The 20,588-nt window shown below is 41.1% G+C and overlaps 1 protein-coding gene across 3 annotated transcripts in view; it reads right to left on the reverse strand.

The window, feature by feature from the left end:
- Positions 1–20,588, reverse strand: part of ST3GAL3 (ST3 beta-galactoside alpha-2,3-sialyltransferase 3) — a 459,765-nt gene that overhangs the window by 15,707 nt on the left and 423,470 nt on the right. For all 3 annotated transcript variants that reach the window (XM_054979381.1, XM_054979379.1, XM_054979380.1), the window contains one exon: positions 9,035–9,181. In XM_054979381.1, the coding sequence (XP_054835356.1) occupies positions 9,035–9,181 (147 nt within the window). The remainder of the gene's footprint in view (positions 1–9,034; positions 9,182–20,588) is intronic.

Below are 20,588 nucleotides of genomic sequence, written 5' to 3' on the forward strand. Positions count from 1 at the left end.
TCATTATGTGATCTCTGGAACTCCCAAGATGAGACGAGGGCCAGCCAGTTACTATAATTCATCAGTCCTGACTGATGAGAAGACAGAGGTAGCATCTTTGCCATACTATTAATGGCATAAGTATAATATAAATATAATACCTTCACCAGAAGAACAGTCACTGAAGATGAGGAAAGCTAGTACTTAGTTTAGTTTTTAACTAGATGGACTAGAGGTGCTTAAGAGGGCAGAATATCTGATGGTTATATAATAATTTGCAATTTATGACTTTTTTCACTGTCCATGTGTCATATTTATTCATGTATTACATTTATTTTATTTTTATTAGTGATTTCATTCCATTTATATCACATTCTAATAATTTATTTTAGTCTCACTATTGAGTCCTTATCAGTAAGTGATTGCCTACTGGGGTAATTGCCTACTGGGGTAACCTAGATAGACGGGATGACATGTCTGAGGATAAAATCAAATGGTTAGAGGAAATCTGGACCTTTTCCAAAGGGAAAACTGAGCACACAGATACTATCCTTTGTAGCCATACATTTGTTTTGCTTCGTATTTGTTCTACAACACTCCCATAGCAGGTGCATTTTCTATAAAATGCTCCTTTTATTCACTGTAATTGAGTACAGAGTTTTACATGGCAAAGGAATGAGAATCTGAGGTTGGCTGGTTTCATTATGGCTGTCTCAGTTTCCCGTAAGTAAAATATAATAAAAAAGAGGAGTTCAAGAAACCATAGTACATTTCATGGGATGACAAGAACATAACAGGGTATAATCTGAAAGAATAATAAAGCACCCTGACTTCTGTAAAACTTGGTAGGTGTAGTGAGTAAGTAGCTAAATGATTAATTCTCATTCTGTATATTTCTGTATCTTCTCATCATGAAGTTGTAGAGTACAATCTTCTACTCTTCTGCTCAGAGGCAAGTCCCACTGTGTTTAATGAGCTTACTCCTAGATAATAGGACTGCAGCCTTAAAGATATTAGAGGGACAGTCCTGATTTTGTTCTGGCAGGAGTAAGAGCAGCTGTAATCCTGTGAGGACCAAGTATTACTTGTTGCCTGTGCTGGTGGTCATCTGCAGCTCCTTTTCTAGTGACTTCCTCTGGCCCTCTGACTGTCCTTTGTACTTCAAAATCACACAGCTCAACTCTAATCCTAATATGCCTCTCTTGCCATGTGTATGTACCCTGAAGTATTTCTTCTGTAGAAGTATATGTATATCAGCTCCATATATAGGCCTGCTTTTAATCAGGGAGCTGAAAAACAGGTGGTTTTTATATAAAGATTGAAAAAAGAGAGGAGAATAAGCCCAATCAGTTTTCAATGTAGGTCCCTAGCAAAACTTATCATCCTTTTAAAGATTATACTGCTTCAACCTCTTGCCTCCAAAAGGTGACTGTTCTTTCAGTCAGGGCTACTTCTTCTTCTCCTAAGGTAATTCACCAGGTAGGCTTGAGGGGCAGTGTGCTGTCAGTTCAAACCAGACTTAGGCAATGCTTTCAAAGTCGACTTCTGCTTCATGCTTAGCAGCTAGTATTGGAATATGCAGAACAAATAACAGTGGATGCATTCTCCCCAAAACTACTTCAATTGGTACTGCAGCACAGAAAAAGTAAGTATTATTGATCCGTGTCTCATTGCAGCAAAATGAGAACATTATATCATTGATACAGAATGTTGTACACATACCCAGTTCTGCTCCCAGTGAACACGTGTATTCACATAAATTTCTATGTCTACTACAAGTAACAGAATTTAGAGCTAGCTATTCAAATTTGGTGATATAAATGAAGTTTTAAGGGCAAAACTAGTCATGAAAGAAGCAGCCAGGTGTGTTTAAACATGAAATGGCACCAGTCATTGGATTCCCAACTGGAGAGAGCAAGGGCTCTGAATAACTTATTGCCCTGAAAAGTAACAGCTCTGGCTGGGATAACATTATTGGCAATAACCCACAGGCAGAGCTCTGAATTCTTCTCCTTCACACCCTTTTTTAAAAACATGGGATCCAGAAGCCCATGTGTGTTTGGCAGATCCATGTCCCAGAACTGCTGCTGTCACATCTAGGTTGACTCTTCACGGGCTGCTATTCATGTTTTATTGCATTGCATTATTAGACAAGAACTCTACTAAACAGCATACTCCCAACCCTCTCTGGGTACCATACAGCTAAGAAAGATACTGGAACATGTGGCTGCCTTATGAGGGAGCATTTCTTGCTGTGAAAATGGGAGCCTATTCCATGTACAGCATCTCAAGCAGGCATCTCTAAATAAAGTAAGTGGATCTGAAATACAGACACCTCTAATATTGTTATTACAATGTCTACTGGAACTTCTCTTATCACACTGTGCTTGGACAGTTTCTTGATTATAATTTTTTAGAATTTAAAGAAAATGGTGATGCCTTTTTAAACAGATGACTAGAAATTATGTTGGCAGGTCACTGAACTGCATGAAAGTGAAGGGCCCAAGCAAAGATCCAGAACAAAATGAAGAACAGACATCTATTAAAAGTGCTGATAAACAACACCCCCTAGGGTGTCAGCCTCTCCTGCGCATACAAACTGATATGTGACCAGAGCTTATATGCTTTAGCTGACATATGCTTTAGCTTTGATCCTCTCATCACTGGCATCAAGCTCACTTCCCTAAGCTGGCAGCAGCTGAGACTGTTAGGGTGCCAGCCTGACCAACACTGGACCCATGGAATTCCTGTATCTGTTGCCCCTAAAAGGACTGGATAGCTCAGCCAGCTACTTTTTCACTCCCTCAAAATGCAGGGCCCTTCAGTCTAAAGGCCCAACCGGAAGAGTATATGTACACTTACAGGTAAGTCAGAAGGGCTGTGTCTGTCAAGTAATGGCCGATGGTATGGAGGTTGTAGCTTCCTCAGTATGAAGGGAAAAGATGTTTAACTTAGCAGGGAGCTAAAAGGAGGCATGATACTGCCACTTGAAAAGGAAGAAAGGAGGAAACTTTGAATATCAGCTGTGAGGGGAGAAGGGGCTGGGGGGAGGATATGGGAGCAAGGGCAGGATAGTACGTGAGTTGCTTCTCCCCCTAAAGAGGTCTGAGGGGGTTAGAAAGGGAAAAGGATGATGGGAGGACAATGGCAGATGCACCTGCTAAGCCGACAAAACACTACCATTGTCGCCTTTGCCACACATGTCCTGCTCCACCTAGATTCCCTTCTCTTTCCTACCTACTCTGGTCATGGCATGTGGGTTTGGGGGGGGAGGGGAACAGTCCACACACTTTCCTCCTTTCCTCTCCTGCTTCCTCACCTCACAGTGGATTTTTTTTCATTTTTCCCACTGGCCAAGATAATTTTTTTTCCTTTTATACTGGTTGAGCAACACCAAATGGCTATACATAGCTGAGAATGACATTTCTGAGTTACTTAGTTAAATCTGCATAAGGAAAGATTTATGTCTGTTTCAATCCAAAATGTGGTCAAATTCATGATATAAGTTTGCTAAGAGACAGTTGTGGATTCAAGAAAAAGAAGAAATTGAGAGCAGCATTGTTTAGTGGTTAGAGTGTTGACCTAGGATCTTGGAGACCTAGATTCAAATCCCCACTCTGCCACAGAAACGTGCTGGGTAACACTGGGCCAGTCACACTCTCTCAGCCTAACCCACTTCACAGGGTTGTTGTGAGAATAACATGAAGGAGAGAATGTTGTATGCCACTTTGGGTCCCAACTGGAGAGAAAAGGGGGGTATAAATGAAGTAAAATAAATTTAATTTCATTTAATTAGCTTAATGAATTTCTAACCCGCCCTCCCCACGAACAGGTTCAGGGCAGGTAACAGCATTGTTAAACTAGAATTACAGTAAATACAGTATAAAATTAATAATACAGTACAAATTACAGAACATAGTTTAAAACCATAAAACCATATCCAACAGCAACAAAGATATTAAAAATAATATACCTCTTCAGCAATTGAGAAGGGTACAGCAGCAGGCCATAGATGTTTCAAAGAAACAGCAGACCAAGGCCAAGCAGTGAGGCCAACCAGGTAGCCCGCCAAGACCTCAATCACTGCCATAGGCCTGACTGAACATCTCCGTCTTACCAGCCCGGCAGAACTGTAATAAGTCACTCAGGCCCTGATCTTGGAGGAGAGTTCCATCAGGTCAGTGCCAGGGCTGAAAATGCCCTGGCCCTAGCTGAGGCTAGGCGAATGTCCTTGGGGCTGGGCAAACCAGAAGATGTTGATCAGCTGAACGAAGAGACCTCCAGGGAACTAATGGCAAGAGACAGTCCTGCAAGTATGTAGGTCCCAGTCCGTTTAGAGCTTTGAACATCATAGTCAGTACCTTAAACTTGACCCAGAACTCAACTGTAAACCAGTGCAGCTGGCACAGAACAGGTCTAATGTCCTAACCACAGTCCCGGTGAAAATACGTGCTGCTGTATTCTGGAACAGCTGCAATTTCTGGATAAACCTCAAGGGCAGCTCTGCATACAGTAGTCCAATCTGGAGATGACCGTTGCTTGGATCACTGTTGCCAGGTTGCTAGTTGAGAGATAAGGAACAAACTGCCTGATCTGTCAAAGATAATAGAATGCAGATCTAGCAACTGCCGTGACTGGGCCTCCATTGACAGGGAAGCATCCAGGACCATGCCTAGACTCCTCACCATCAGAGTAGGCACCAATGGCTCCCCATCCAAAGTTGGGAGCCATATTCTTAAACCTCTCAACCCACGGTCCAGATACAGGACCTCCGTCTTCACAGGATTCAACTTCAATCAACTCTGCTTCAACCACCCAGTTATAGCTTCCAAAGCCCCAGCCAGGGTATCCAGAGTGACATCTGGTTGACCATCTAACAGTAGATATAATTAGGTGTCATCCACATATTGTTGACAGCCTATATCAAAACTCTTGAGAGAACATTCAGGTTTTCTTCCTTTAAACAGCTGACACTAGGATGTACAGTATTTGTACTGCTACTTTGGAGAGGGTGGAGGAGGATACATAATGTGAAGAACAGCAGTAAGTTTACAGTTCTCTGGCTTCCCATCTCTGGTGAAGGAAAACTGGACACCAAGTAGGCACCAAGGTTTAGTATTTTTTGCCCTTAACCTCTTGCAGATTATAGCTGCAGATCTACACTTTGTACAGTGCTGCACTGTGGTGGAGGAAAGCTCATTTGTTTCTATCCTGAGGTTTTATCATCCATGTCTTGGCACAGGAGGAGCCATCCCCACCCAGCTGCACACTAATGCAATTCACAGCCTTCGTGTGTATTCAGAATAAATTCCCTAGAGATGAGTCACAGGGTTTTCAAAGGGTGTCCAGGGAGATGTCAGGCAGATATTGCGTGTAAATCAATGACACACCTTGTGTTAGGGAACACACGCTATAGCCTGCAGGTTTGTTCCTTCTGAGACACCCAGAACAATAGAAACGCTGGTTAATAGACATTCCCAGAGAGGATCCTGTGCATATACACATACTCTCTCTCTACATTTGATACTGGCAGCAAGGAGTTTCTGTTTATTCTTACTTTATAAAAAGCAGTGGTGATTTGAGAAGAGGCTTTCGCACTTCCTGAAACTATTAACTGAGTTAGCAAACAAGGGTGTTGATAATGATAATCCAGACAGTGTAGGAAACCCAGTCCCTGCTTTAGCAGGCTATTCCTTCCATCACCCTGGCATCAGAATACAAACTCTAGACTTTTAGCCTACCACATTTTGTTCCAAATGAAATCTATTTAGTATTTTTCTCCTCGCAGTCCACTACATCATGTAATGCTGGGTGCAAACCCTAAGGCTACTGTCACGCTATCTCAACTGAAGTTTTGTAGATTGTTAGGACTACTGCTCAAAATGGACTTCCAGAAAAATCTTTTTTGCTTATTGTGCATTGAAGTCTACTGTTCTCCCCTACCTATACTATAGTACAGAGTGGTTATTTTAGGATCTGTAGTATTACACCCTGCCTTCCTGGATGACTCCCAAATACTCCCTTTAAAGACACATATTTTAACTCCCATCCAATCCAGATGAAACTGCTCAAGTGTTTAATGCACACTGAAATGTCACTAGAGAATATTAAACACACCTTCCCATTGTTGTGCATAATTATGTCCCAAGAGATGCTGATGATTAATTCCCTCCTCTCTTTCCCAATACCATGTCACCTATAAACCCAGCAGTTCTTTGGCATTAATGCTGAGCTTGAAAGTACCATGGACAGAACATGTAAGGTCACATAAGCATGAATCCAGCCAAGACAGATGTGAAACTGGTTGGTAAACCAGATGTTCAAGGGGATTGTGCTGCTCACAAGGAGGGCAATTGTGCTGCTCACATAGGGCAAATCTTTCTTTAGCTGACTCAGTTAAGATGGGGGTGGGATAATGGGCCTAGCACTACTATTAGAAAAACAAATGAGAGCAATAACTAAAAGGTTTTCCCCCCAAATTTAATTTAGAAATATCTCACTTCTTTAACCATCCTAGCCACATTGATCCATATCACTTCAGGCTTGAGACTAGATTACTGTAATGGTCTCTACATGGGGCTGTCTTTGAAGATAACTTGGAAATGTCAACTGGTCCAAAATGTAGCAGCTGAGTTGTTATCATGAATTAGTTGTTTTGTTTATATTACTCCCTTCTTAAGATCTTCACATTGTGCTCAATTTAAGGTACTGGCTCCTATTTTTAAGGGCCATCACAACTTGGAACTCGCATATTTCCACTTTGCTCTGCATGATCCTGTGCAATAATTCAGTTGCTCCTTGCTGCTATTAGAACTGCCGTTGCATGGTGCTGGGCCTTTACCATGCTGATGCCAGTTCTATGGAATGGTCTTCCTGAAAAGGCCAGGAAGTCTACTTTACTCATGGCTTTCAGGAGATTTTGCAAGGACAGGTCATTCAGTAGAGGCTTTGAGGTCAGCTAGAGCAGAGATAGGTTATTCTGCTCTGTCCTGTGTTCTTATGATTGGTGTTTTAAAATGTTTGTTACTTTAGGCACCTTGATGGGAGAGAAGTGGAGCAAATAGATTTTAAATGTATAAATTAATAAAGTACTTTCTTTGGAAAAGACAGAGGAAAGGCACGATCTAGCTTCCCTCACTATGATCAAAGTTGACCCTCCCCCTTCAAGCCGCTGAGTACTTTTATTATGGATCACCAGTGATGAAGTAACATACTTGTTCTTCTTGTCTCTTACCACTTGCACAGCCTACTGGTTATTGCCTATAGATCACCAGTCTTGCAGCACTACCTCTCTCAGTTGTTACATTATGGGAGACGCAGAAGATGACAAGCAAGGCCACTGTCCTTTTTGCCTTTCAACAAAAGGAGAGGCAGAAATGCAATCCCCATTCTTCTAGTTAGATTCACAATATTACAAACAATTAGTCCAGGGGTGGGAAAGAAGACTAGAATGGAATAAATTAATACTTGGGAGCAGACGGCTTTTCTTGTACCAAGGGAAGTGAAACCTAAGAAAATCCACACCTGAGGATTAGCTTGGTAGTCCCACATAGCTGATAATGGGAAAAGGAAACCTATGTGGATTCAAAGAGCAGGCAATTCATTCATCAGACCTCCTACTAGCAGTCCAGGATGCAATCTAAAATACTTACACAAAGGAGATTACAGATTGTACACAAAAACTGGTCACCTCCTGCACTGCTGTAGAGACAATAACACTTCCCACAAATCCCACCAGTAGGCAATGCAGATGCAGAATGTGTCAATGGTGCAGCCTCCTGAAGACTAGCCTGTTGGAAGTCAAGGAAGAGCACATGTGGGGAAGGAAGAAATATATATATCACCCTGAGCTGCTAGGAGGAAGGCAGGGTAAAAGTGTACTAGACAGAAAGAATATGAGCTTCCATAAACAGCTGTTTTTGTCTGAAGTTTAGGTGGGTTGCACAGATTACATGAACCTATAGCAGCTATCTCTCCAAGCTTGGATAAATACCTGCAAACAGTAAAAAAGTTCAGATATGGAATATATTGATTGTCACTGCTAACTAGCAGTAAAGGAAAACAAAAGTGCACCCTACCATCTTCAGAATCAATGTCGATTCTGTTCCCTTTGAACATACAGTTGTGACTGACCTGTTCTGGAAATCTGGCAATCTGTATTTATGGTTTAGTCCAAAAACAAAGTCATGTTATTTTCCTGAAGTAAAAATAATAAATAGTGCGATCATAAGATTTATTTATTAACTTTCACAGGGAAAAAACCCTTCATTATATGCAAGATTTTATATGAGTTTTTTTAACCATTTTCGCTCTGAAAACATCCCTTATCTGAGTTCAATCTCCCTTCTGAGAGAAAAAAACGATAACATTTTAGAACTCCTGTGAATATCATACCAATATATATGTGTAGTATAAACTGTTGCAGCTTTCCTCCAAAGGATTATGGAAATTATAATTCCAAGAGAGATATAAAGACCGCTAACAGAGAATTCTCAGTAACCTCACCAAACTACAATTTCCATTGTTGTTCTGGGGAAGCCATGTAAGTTAAATTGTTTAAAACAATGTTGCCTTTTAGTGTAAATATGACTTAAGTAGCATGCACAAGGGAAGGGAAGAGGTTTAGCAATCCTAGCTGTCAGTTCCAGAAAAACACAGCATTTCTGTAACACATACTCTTGATCTTATTTTCTTCTTTGTGATAAATGAAACGAAATGCATAACTATACTGCCTAGACAATTTGTATTGGTCTTTCAAGTACACTGTACTTGCTTTGTGTACTTTGTTACTTCTCTCCATGTAGAGTGAGCCACTAGTGAATTATTTTGCATAACATAAGAACAGAATCCAGAACAACTGCATCAGATCAAGGGGCCATTTAGCACAACATCTTGTTTCTCAAAGTCTCTATATGTCTCACGAAGGCAGCAGCCCTTCTCTGTGTTTGTCCCCCTGGCACCTGGCATTCAGAGGCTTTTAAAATGGAAGATTTATTTACCTATCAAGGTTTACAGCTTGCCACAGCTAATGCTTACTGAACGCAAAGTTCCTTACCTCTTTAATGGCAGACATCTTGATGTTCTCATAGTAATGTAATGGTGCGTTTGGAGAGTTCATGTCATAACCAAATCCAGCCACCGCTACCTCATCGCAATTATGGAGCACCATGGTTATTGCTACACTTCCCAGAGTAGGAATGTTCTGAGGAAGAAAGCACAACAGAAGCTATTAAGCCAGTTTTGGTCCTCTTAAGCATGGGCACCTTAGTGGTGCTAAGTGGAAAAATGTATTAGAAATGCTACTTTAAGAGGGGTGATTTTTCTTGGGGTGGAATTAACAAAGATTACTTTTGGAACAGATTGCTAGGGGTAAGCTGCATACATAAATCATGAAGACTTCATTGCAACTGACAAGAAGCGTGAGGGAGTGAAGAGAGTCTGTTAAGGAAAGCAACAGGGGAAGAAAGACACAGGAAGAGAGTGAAAGAAATGGCAAGGGGAAAAAGATTTCAGCTGGAATAATCCTGGAAAAATCAAAGAAGCATCAAGGACTTTCACAATTGTTCCTTAATGGAGGGCAACAAATCACAACCCTGGTCACATGTTCGTTAGCACACAGCAGCTTCAGAGCAGCAGATGAGAGGCTGGTTGGAACAGCAGAACCTTCAAACTAGGCCTATATTTTCTATATTATGTGTGGAGAGTGCCTTCAAGTCATAGCTGATTTATGGCAACCCCGGTGGGGTTTTCAGGGCAAGAGACGAACAGAGGTGGTTTGCCATTGCCTGCCTCTGCAAATCCGGTCTTTGTTGGAGGTCTCCCATCCAATTACTAACCAAGGCTGACCCTGCTTAGCTTCTGAGATCTGATGAGATCAGGTGCTCCTGAGCCATCCAGGTCAGGGCAGTTTGTATGTTAATTGACCATTTTAGTTGTTGCAGTTTATCTCCTGTTATTTGTTAGCAGTATATTTATTTATTCCTCCCTCCTCAATCAATTGATCTTCAAGGCAGCTTACAATGATAAACAATCTACAATAGTTACAAACATTAATATAATACAAGACAGGAGCTAATTGATAAGATAATGTTTGTTGTTTTCTTTAATAAGCAAGAGTTACCATTCTAGGTACCAAACATTCCAGGCTTTGAAGAATAAGCCTTTTGAACTCATCTAACAATGGCTTTCTTTGTTCTCTGAGCAAAAAGGTAAGGGTCAAACTAGATATCACAGGACACACATGTACATTTTATTCACATTTCTGTCTTATTCAGAAATTAAAGTGGGGAAGGTCTAATTTTAAGCAAAAAAGGTATACATGTGAAGCATACTGAACCTATTCTCCTTTGCTGCTAAACTCCACTGCTTGAAACACCATTCTCCTCGAAACATTTTAATTCCAGAACTGAAGGTGAGCTGGGGAGAAAAATATTTCAAACAATGGCATGTATGATATAAGTCAAAGATGGTGGAAGAAAAGGAAGGCTTCAGCTCTCATATTAAAAAATAACAACTACTTATTTCTACATGAATAGGGAAGTCATATGAATAAATTTACATATAGCTGCCTTGCCGTTCCTTGGTTGTCCCTAACTTACCTGAACTTCTTTCAGGCCTTGACAACAGCAGGTGTCAGGAGCACCCTAATCTCTACAGGACACTACAGATATTCTCCTTATCACATCCAGAGAAGTCCTAACTCTTGCCTCTCTCTTCTTCTGCTGCCTAGCTGGCTGAGGTCACGAGTCTGTGGTGCTGTCGTAGCTGAGAGGTTATCCAGAAGGCTGCCCTAGAGCAGGGGTGTACAACACAAATCACTCTGAGGGCCATTTTAATATGTGTATTAACTTAAGAGGGTTGAGCTACCACAGTAACCATGGAAAAGCATTTTGTCACATTTTTAACATAAATTAAATATATAAATTTGCTTCTTACATTTACTCCATAACTACCTCCACCCTCAATAACTGGGCTGTATCAGAAGCCTTAGAAAGGTAATCAAAAGCTGTTTCCTCATCCCACAGGTGTATCTGTACCTTCACCTCCCCCTTTTTCCTACTTTCAGATTCCACAAGTACATCTGCACTCTTCTCTGTTACCTGTTTCCACCCTCTATATACTCCAATATACTCTTTCTGCACTAATACTAATCCTACCCTCATGTTCCCTCTTTCTCCCCACATTGTTTCCCCGTCTTATCTCTGCTCCTCTTTGCTGAGCTCAGTGGTGGCAACAGCACACATAGTTTTAACTCTCCCAACAGCTCACGCACCAACGGAGCCTCAAGCACAACAGAGCCCCTGCAGTAGGCACTGGAAATGGGCAAGCTCTGGCATCAACTTCATGCATTATGCTGAATCTAGGAGAAATAAAAGTTACGCAGAGCTTGGACACAGGCATTCTCCCATCTCCACTTGAACTGCTGATGGACCTGAATAGGTTGTAGATATGTTTATTTTTTATTCATTTCATTCATGCTATTTCAATTATATTTCCAATCAAATTTGAAACGGGCCAACAAACAACGGGCAGTTGAATTCTTCTAGGGAGCTCCAATTTGTCAGTGAGGTGTCTGCAAATGACCCTCTGGAGCTTATAGTGTACAGAGCACACACAGCCCTTGGATATCAGATTAGCCACTAATAGTTAATTTCCCCTAATTGGCGTGATTGATAGTCACAAACATAAATACTCAATTACCACAGAGAAGTCAGACACAGTTAAGATCAGCATGCTTCAAGACACAGTCATTCAGCCACTGGATATTGTTCACCATGGCAGCCACTAACTCAGGCTGCACCCACACAGCAAGAATCTTTCATGCTCCTACTGTTGCTGTTGAGAACACAGAGGTATTCACAGTGGCAACACTGCATCCTCATGGTCCACAGTTTCCTTGCCTCGGTCCTCTGCAGCTGCCCTCCTTCCCATACCACTGGAGGGCTTTTGGGTCTTTACTGATAGACATATTGCTATAGTATTAAGCTATAGCACTATGTGAAGGACTAATTTTTAAAAAGGGTGTTGGAATAGTAGCTGTGGGTGGGGCTGGATAAGGAAAATGGTGCCACTTCAAGCAGGATCTACAAAATGCTCATCTTCTTATTCACATAGCATGCAAAGGCTTCCTTACTATAATCTTTCCCAGAAGGTTGCACCAAATCAAATTTGGGATAAATCATAGCAAAGAGGTGGGAAACATGGACAGTGATGATTAGGGAATGACATCATGCGGATGCTTGAAAAAAACCCACTCCAGTTTAGACAGTAAACCTGAGTACAGCCTCTGTGTGGAAGCAGCCTAAGAGAATAGTATTAAATGAATTTGTTTCTGTGCATTGCAAGAAGGGCAGGAAAACTTTCTACAAGGGAACACTTGATGCATGAGAAAATTCTTGCTGCTTCAATGCCTTGTGTACTTTATAGGTTGTGAGGTTCATTTCTGTGTCAGTGCCTTTTGGACTACAAGGAAATGGTTGTAGTAAATCTCTGCAGAAATATCTGACATTTGAATTGTGTTAAGAAGTTTCAGTTGTTATGTGATCCATCAGGGAGGGGGAGGGCTGTTTTTTTTTAACCTGTGACTGTGGTTCTTCAAGAGAAAATGTGATTCTTTTGGTATAAGGATTGTTCTGAGCCTTCAAGACACTCACTGCAATTCTTCCTGTTCAATCCATCAACTTTACATGATTAACAACAAAAAATATTATCAACTTGCTTAATAAGTCCATTCTTTACCTCACAGCACCTCCAGCTCTCTGTGGTCACAATAAACAAAACTAATGGGACAACCTAGAAGTCCAGTTACTCAAATAAAAGTAAGACAGACCACAATTCTAAGGTTAGATGAGAACTGAGCCCAAATAACTCTCACATAATTTAGGAAGGGCAACTGAAGCTTTAGATTACACTTCACTCTTGTCTCTTGAGGCCAAACCTTCAGCCCTCCACAAAGTTCATGCTTGCATCTGCATAAGTTCATTTGTATTTTAAACTCCATGTTCAAGGAACATGTCTTGGCTATAAGCCCATTCAAAAATAAAGGTAATTTGGTATGCAACAATAGCATACACAGAATGTTTCTTCTTCAAACAGCTTTGCTGATATTAACTTAGGATTTGCAAACAGCCATTAAAATATTTATTGACAATACAGCAATTATTCACAAATGTTTTTAAAGAACAACTTTCCGTTGGTGAAATTAGAGAAGCATCAATTTAATATGTCACTAAAGTCTGCCAAGATATATCATAGTATATTTACATTGTTTTCTGGCAAGACTTGAATTGCTTAGAAGCATTTATTCTTCTGTAAGCAGTACCTACACACAATCATGCACATGGAGTAATAATCACCTGCTAAGTGTCAATTGGTCAGAACATTCCAGCAGAGATATATGAAGGCCCTTCTAACACTGCAAACCTGCCGTAAGGCCCATACAAGACAAAGGGGATGATTTTATGAATGATGCCATGGAGTATCCTTGTTGCTTGCTTTAAAATCCAGTAATTCTAATAATTCTTGCTTGCTTTAACATCCAGTAATTCATTCCATCACACTTGCAGTGAAAGACAGTTGATTTTTAATTTGACTAGACATAAGTGAAATATGATTCTGCTAGAGGAAATAAATTTACTATATCACGAGTATAGCCCTTCAGTTGTAAACTAACATGATCTGAGGTTTAAAAAAAAGTCTTGTTTCAGGGTTGGAATTTCAGCCTGAACCATGGTCTGACCATCATCTGCTGAAGGCAAAAGTGAAAATGGCCCCAATGCCCAACAAAAAGGGGAAATGTTAAAATGATTTGTCTACAAAGGCTTATGGATCTTTTTAGATTCCAAAATGCCCTGGGGGGTTTCAGGATTCCAGGCACACACACTATTGAGGCTGCGGTAGGTGCTTGGAATGCGAAGCTCACTGAAGCTATTGACAACACTGCTCCTTGCCAATCTCTCTGACCCTTGGGATGGATGCCAGCCCCATGGTTTACCACAGAGCTTGATGACCTAAAGAGAGCTGGAAGACACCTAGAAAGACAGAAGAAAACTTACATTGAAACTGACAGAATGTGCTACAAAGCCCATTGGAAGACCTATGAAGGTCCAAAGAGAGTAGTAAAGAAATGTTATTTCTCTGCAACCCTTGCATCAGCTAGTTCACGACCATCCCAGTTGTTCAAGGTATCTCGACATTTGACTCCTAAATCCAAACCTTTACAGTCTCAAATACAGACAATAGACTGTGAGCCTTTGCAAAGTTTTTTTTGCCAACAAAATAGCGTGAATATGCTCTGATCTAGATACCAAATATAATACAGATAAGGTGTAAGAAATACTTAGTACACCATCTGGTTCACATATGGACCACTTTGAACCAGTTACACTGAGAGATCTTGACAAGATACTGGCATTTGTGAAAGCTACTTCTTGTGTGCTGGATCCTTGCCAATCTTGGCTGTTAAAATCAAGTAAGGACGATATAAATGTGCCCTTGAGGTTGATAGTGAATCAGTCACTAACTGAGGGCACATACCCTTGACCACTCAAACAGGTGGCTATCTGCCCACTAATTAAAAAACCATCTCTAGACAAAAATAACACGGTCAATTATTGCCCAGTGTCTAATTGGCCCTTTCTGGGCAAACTAGTAGCTGATGAACTCCAGGTCTTTTTGGGTAAGTCTAGTGCTTTGGACCCTTTTCAGTCTAGATTCAGACCAGGCTATGAGACAGAGACAGCACTAGTAGCTTTAGTGGACCAGTCTTGGACTAGTTTAAATTGTTTCTCATGGAATGGACTCAAAGGATTGCTGTTGGAGATCAGCTATTTCCAAAGTGGGAATTATCTTGCAAAGTTCTGCAGGGCACAATCTTATCCCCCATATTATTCAACCTATATGTAAAGCCTTTAGGAGATGGATGCCATCAATATGTGGATCTTGACAAGATACTGGCATTGGATGCCATCAATATGTGGATGATACTCGTCTTTATATTTCACTATCCAAATCACTGCAGGATGCAGTAGAAATCTTGGGTTGCTGCCTGACCGCTGTGGTCAAATGGCTGAAAGCTAACAAATTGAAACTGAATCCAGACAAGATAGAACTGATGCTTGTTGGAAAGGCAGGGATTATAAAGAACATTGTACTCGCCACTTCCAATGGAGTTCATTTGACCCTTGCAGAGTCAATTAAGAGCCTAGGGGTGTAATGGTTAAGAGTGTGGGACTCTAATCTGGAGAACCGTGTTTGATTCCCTACTTCTCCACTTAAAGCCAGCTGGGTGACTTTGGGTCAGTCACAGCTTCTAGGAGCTCTCTCAGCCCCATCCACCTCACAGGGTGATTATTGTTGTGGGGATAATAATAACATGTTTTGTAAACCACTCCGAGTGGGCATTAAGTTGTCCTGAAGGGCGGTATAGAAATCGAATGTTGTTGTTGTTATTATTATACTAGATCTAATGCTACTGCTAGGAAAGCAAGGAAGCTCCAAAAATACTTTCTACAACCTCAATCTAGCCAGGAAGATGGCCCCCTACCTTGACACAGCCCATCTGGCCACCTGGATTCATGCCAAAGTAATATCAACACTTGACTGCTGTAATACACTGTATATAGGTCTTCCTTCTAAGTTAACTCAGAGACGTCAGTTGGCACAGAATGCGGTGACTTGGTTACTATCAGGAGCTAGGAGAACAAATATTACTCCCATTCTACAGTTGCTTCACTGGCTACCTATCAGTTACCAGGCTCAATTCAAAATATTAGCTATCACATACAAAACTCTTCTGTTAATGGTCAGACTTGCCCTCACGATATTAAGAAGGCTTATGTATATGGCAATATCATAAGCCCCTTTCCTCATGTGTTTAAAACACAGAAAGGCTGCCTGGCTAGGCAGGAGATGGAAAAGTACTGGAATGTGAGCAGTGAGGTAACTCTCAGCCCTTCCATGCCCGGCAGTTGTATAAAAATCCTAAAACAAAGGGTCTCCCTGGAGTTCCTGAATTAATCACCGTAACACACCCTGCTGAGCTACCCTTATCCACTCTCCTATTCTCAGGTGACTCAGGGCTTTGATAGTCTTACCCATCCATACATCATGGGTCATCAATCATCACTGATAAATTTAGTTCCTCTCAGGAAGGCATAATCAAACCTTCCTAGTTTATTGTCTCACCCTGGAGAAGCACCTTTCTATATGAAGAGTGGCGAGTATAACCCAGGAATGAAGAGAATGATTATCTCCTCATCTATTTTAATACGATGTCTAGACCTAGAGAGCCCCTGTTACCATTCCCAGGCACTGAAACAACAGCCGCATGAGACCCCTAGTAACCTTATGAGGGACTGGCCCTTAGTTTGAGACTCTTCAGCCTCTGGGTTCGTCTCTGAAGATATGGGCACACATTCAGTCAGCAGCTCCTGAGTCCTGACACCAGAAGGTAAAGTATATTTCACTTTATTAAGTAATTCAGATTACAAAGAGTGTATGCTGAGCAGGAACCACTCTACTTAAGCTCAAGCAATACACAAAGAAAAAAAACACTTGTCTATGCTGGCTAGGACTATCTAAGGTGCTTTTCACACTGTTGTTTTAAAACCTTTCAGTATCTGTTCTGTTTCCCATGTTTGCAGGAGTTCCATTCTTGCAAGGTAGTCATGGGATGCAGAACCAATTTTTGTCCGCCTAATCCCTGATTTTTCCCCCTGTGGACATACCATGATTTTATTTTGAAGCTGCTGTCGAGTCACATCTGGTCCGATTAATGTCACTGCAAACTCTATACTCTCCTTCTGCTTCTCTTGTCCTCCCTCTCCTTTTCTCCAGGAGTTGATTGGTCTGTGCGGAATTAACCACTCCCACCCTCCTCAGCTCTCTGAACTCCTTTTCTGCCATTTTTATCATTAAAATGAGGTAAGGCTGCTTCTTCGTTGGCTTCCTTCCTACTGGGTATGCAAGCACTATTTTTTTTTCAAAGCCAGAAATGATTCTTAACATTGCTGCTTATTCCCTGAGGGCTTTAAAAGCCAGGGAAGGGTTAAATGGCTGCTTCTCCCAGTGTCTTCTGCTAATGCCAAAGAGTTTTTTTTTAAAAAAGCATTTTGCGCAGCAGTTTACAAAACAAAGCAGCAGGGAAGCTACCGAGACGGAATAAGGCAGCAGCATTTGGACCCTTTGGCCTGGCTTAAAAAGAATAAAACAAATGAGAGTCAAAGAAGCATAAAAAGTACTTGTTTCCCCTAGAACTCTGCGACCAATTGCCTCTCCAGTGGGCACAGGACAGCCCAATCAGCAAATACAGGGAGGGGGTTGGTTGGTTTCCAACACTGCAACTTTACTATGCATACTCGCAGTTAAAAAAGTGTGATGCGAATTGCAAAGCCCAGAAAGCCTGAAATTGCACTGAGGCTTCAAAGCCCGTCTAAAATGAAAAACAAGACACCAAATCAAAACTGCCTTGGATAGTATGGAATGTTGGAATGCCATGCCGAAGCCACTGCGATAAGAGGCAAATAATCATAAATGGTGCTTTAAACCATAAGTGCGAAAGGGACCTAACTACACATTAAAAGCTTGCTGACTTGCATCTCTGATGTAGCTCTCAGGCTTGTGGCTCTTACCCACAGGATTAGAAAAGGAAGTCCACTCCATGCCAGGCAGATCTTGTCATCTTGGGATGTGGCATGGAGGCAAGAACCCCTCTCACATGCTAGTAGAATAATACTGAACAGAGAGTATCCCCAGTGCTGTGAGCAGCCATCTTTTCAAAGCCCGTTGACCAATCTGGGCATACTTGGCTAATTGGTAGTGCTAGCATGAGAAATTAGGGAGGATAGATGGAAACTGATTCATCCTGCTGCTCAAGGACATTTCTCTTGGGAACAAGCAGGCTCCAGGAGTAACTAATTAGCAGGCGTGCACATTCTTTTCCCAGGCCAGGCTAAACTCGGCCTGTGGTAACTTACAATCCTGCACCACAGTGATGAAGCCAGGTTACCTATGGAGTTTTAATGGCTCATCTTGACAAGAGAGTCATGGCATATGGAACACTATCAAATGGTGTGTAAAAGAAAATCTGTAATGGTTCTTATTACTCAGCTGTTGTGTATACTTTTGTGACCTTTTCTGTTTTGCTCCTTTTTGTTGCCAATGTTCCTGAGCCATTTGTTTCTTTATGGCTACTTGGGATTTTCACTCTGTTTGACTGAATGTGGACATTAAATGCAGAAGAGTAAATGCTTCCAAATACTCCATTTGCCATCCTTTGTATTTTTAGAATAATGAATTATCAGAAAATACCATAATTCATTAAAATTTCCAGCAGGTTGTATCTAAATTTCACTAGCAGAATGCTACTTTTTAACAACTCTGTGCATCCCAGATACACGGAGGAGGCACAGGTCACAGTGGTTCACAGGTTCTCTTTTTTCCATCTGCGGCAGACCAGGCAACTTGTCCCTTAACTGTCAACCCATGACTTAACTACAGTGATCCAAGCAACGGTCATCTCTAGGCTAGATTACTGTAACTTGCTCTATGCAGGGCTGCCCTTGAGCCTGACTCGGAGATTATAGCTGGTACAAAATGTAGCAGCGCGTGTTATTACGAGAGTGCCAAAGAAGGCACATATAACACGATCTTATGCGAGCTGCACTGGTTGCCAGTGGAGTACTGGATCAGGTTCAAGGTTCTGGTATTGACCTATAAGGCCCTGTGCGGACTGGGACCAGCATATCTACGGGACCATCTCTCCCCATATATTCCCTGGAGGACACCCCGATCAGGAGACAAACAGCTGTTGGTGGTCCTTGGCCCCAAGGAGGCCTGCCTAGCCTCGACTAGAGCCAGGGCCTTTTGGTCCTGGCTCCCACCTGGTGGAACGTTCTGTCTGCTGAGATCAGGGCCTGGCAGGACCTACTATCTTTCCGCCAGCCCTGCAAGACAGAGTTGTTCCACCAGGCATATGGCTGAGGCTGGGCCTCCGCTGGCCTGAAAAAAGGGGTGTATAAAATCTTAACCATCCCTGTGAAGGCTATCCACCATCCTTTTTAAAATGTGTATTAATAGAAATACACTGCTGTTTTAATGATGTTTTAATGTAGATGAATTTTTATTGTATTTTAATATGTCGTTATCCACCCTGAGCCCGCTTGCGGGAAGGGCAGAATAGAAATTTTGAATAAATAAATAAATACTTATTATCAATAATAATTTTAATTATTGTTGATGTGCCATCCATTAAGTTAACATCCACAAAGATATCTGAGGTAAAATATGTTCATCCAAAACAGAGATTTCTACTAAGTGCAGGGTATTTCTGCTTAGCAAATACTACTTTGCTTCCTCCTTGAAGTACAGTGGAATTCTAGACTCTCAACAGTTTATGAATACAGGTTCAGCATAGTGTGCTCAACATGTTGAACAGATCACAGTCAAAACCCAGCCCCTGTGCAAGATGTTTAAAATAATAAACATCACTTCAGGTGACCTCATGAAAGCTTAGATGTGGGCATCAATTTCCTTTGTGAATATGAGATTCTACTAAATATGCCTCTGATGAAAGGTAGTCCTTTTTCTAGAATTGAAAAAACCTATTGGGTTGATTTCTGATCAAACCTCAGGACTTTTCTGTTTTTTTTTTTTAATTTACACTCATAGTGATTGTAGAGAAACTCCAGAGAGGTACTAGAGAAAATGGCCAGGTGGGAATAGGATTCACCGTGAATTCATCATAACTACACAAAGCTGACATATAGTGCAGTGCTAAGCACGCAGTTACACTAAAGTCTATAGAAGTTACTGGATGGAGAAGACTGAAACTGCTTAGGAATGCAGTTCTATGTAGTTAATCTTTCTAAGCCCATTGACTTCAATGGACTTAGAAGGCGTAACTTTGCTTAGGATTTCTGCGCTGTCTTGCACAGATTAAAATCAATGGGCTTAAAATTCCCATGAATACTTGAATATGGATGCACGAACATGTTTTGTGTGATTTTTTTGCTTGTTTCTTGTATTCTGTTATTTGAACTGTTTCACTTTGCTTATTTTTTGTTGCTGATGGTCTCAGTACATCTATTTCTTCTGAGGCATATTTACACAATTTTAATACCATTTTTATATTATAGGTCATTTTATATGATGTAAAGTATTGATTTTAACAGTAATATTTCAATTGAATTTCATTACTATGGCCAGGAAAAAGAAGTTGAAATCCTAGGTGGGGAGAATCCATATTAGAAACCTAAGTTTTCAAAATTTAAAACGTGTTAATGAAATTTGGTAACATTCCTATTTTGGAATTTTTTTAAAAAACTAGCAATACGTGGAGCCATATGAAATGGAGCTAAGAGCTATCAAATTTGGGGACAGACAAAGAACACTTGGGCAGAGGAAAGCCCTTGATCTGAATCACAATAATTACACCACCACCAACCAGGCCACCACCGCCACCTCTGTTCCATTTTGTGCTGCAGTTTTAAAACCCTAAAGAATAAAAAAGACATCAGAGGAGGAAAATGACATGATCACAGAGAAGAGAGTGGTGCAGTTCTGCCATGGAGAATATTTGGTAATCCTAAAAACAGGGTGCAGGGAATACA

Source organism: Eublepharis macularius, chromosome 5, assembly GCF_028583425.1.
Source record: "Eublepharis macularius isolate TG4126 chromosome 5, MPM_Emac_v1.0, whole genome shotgun sequence".
NCBI lineage: Eukaryota > Metazoa > Chordata > Lepidosauria > Squamata > Eublepharidae > Eublepharis > Eublepharis macularius.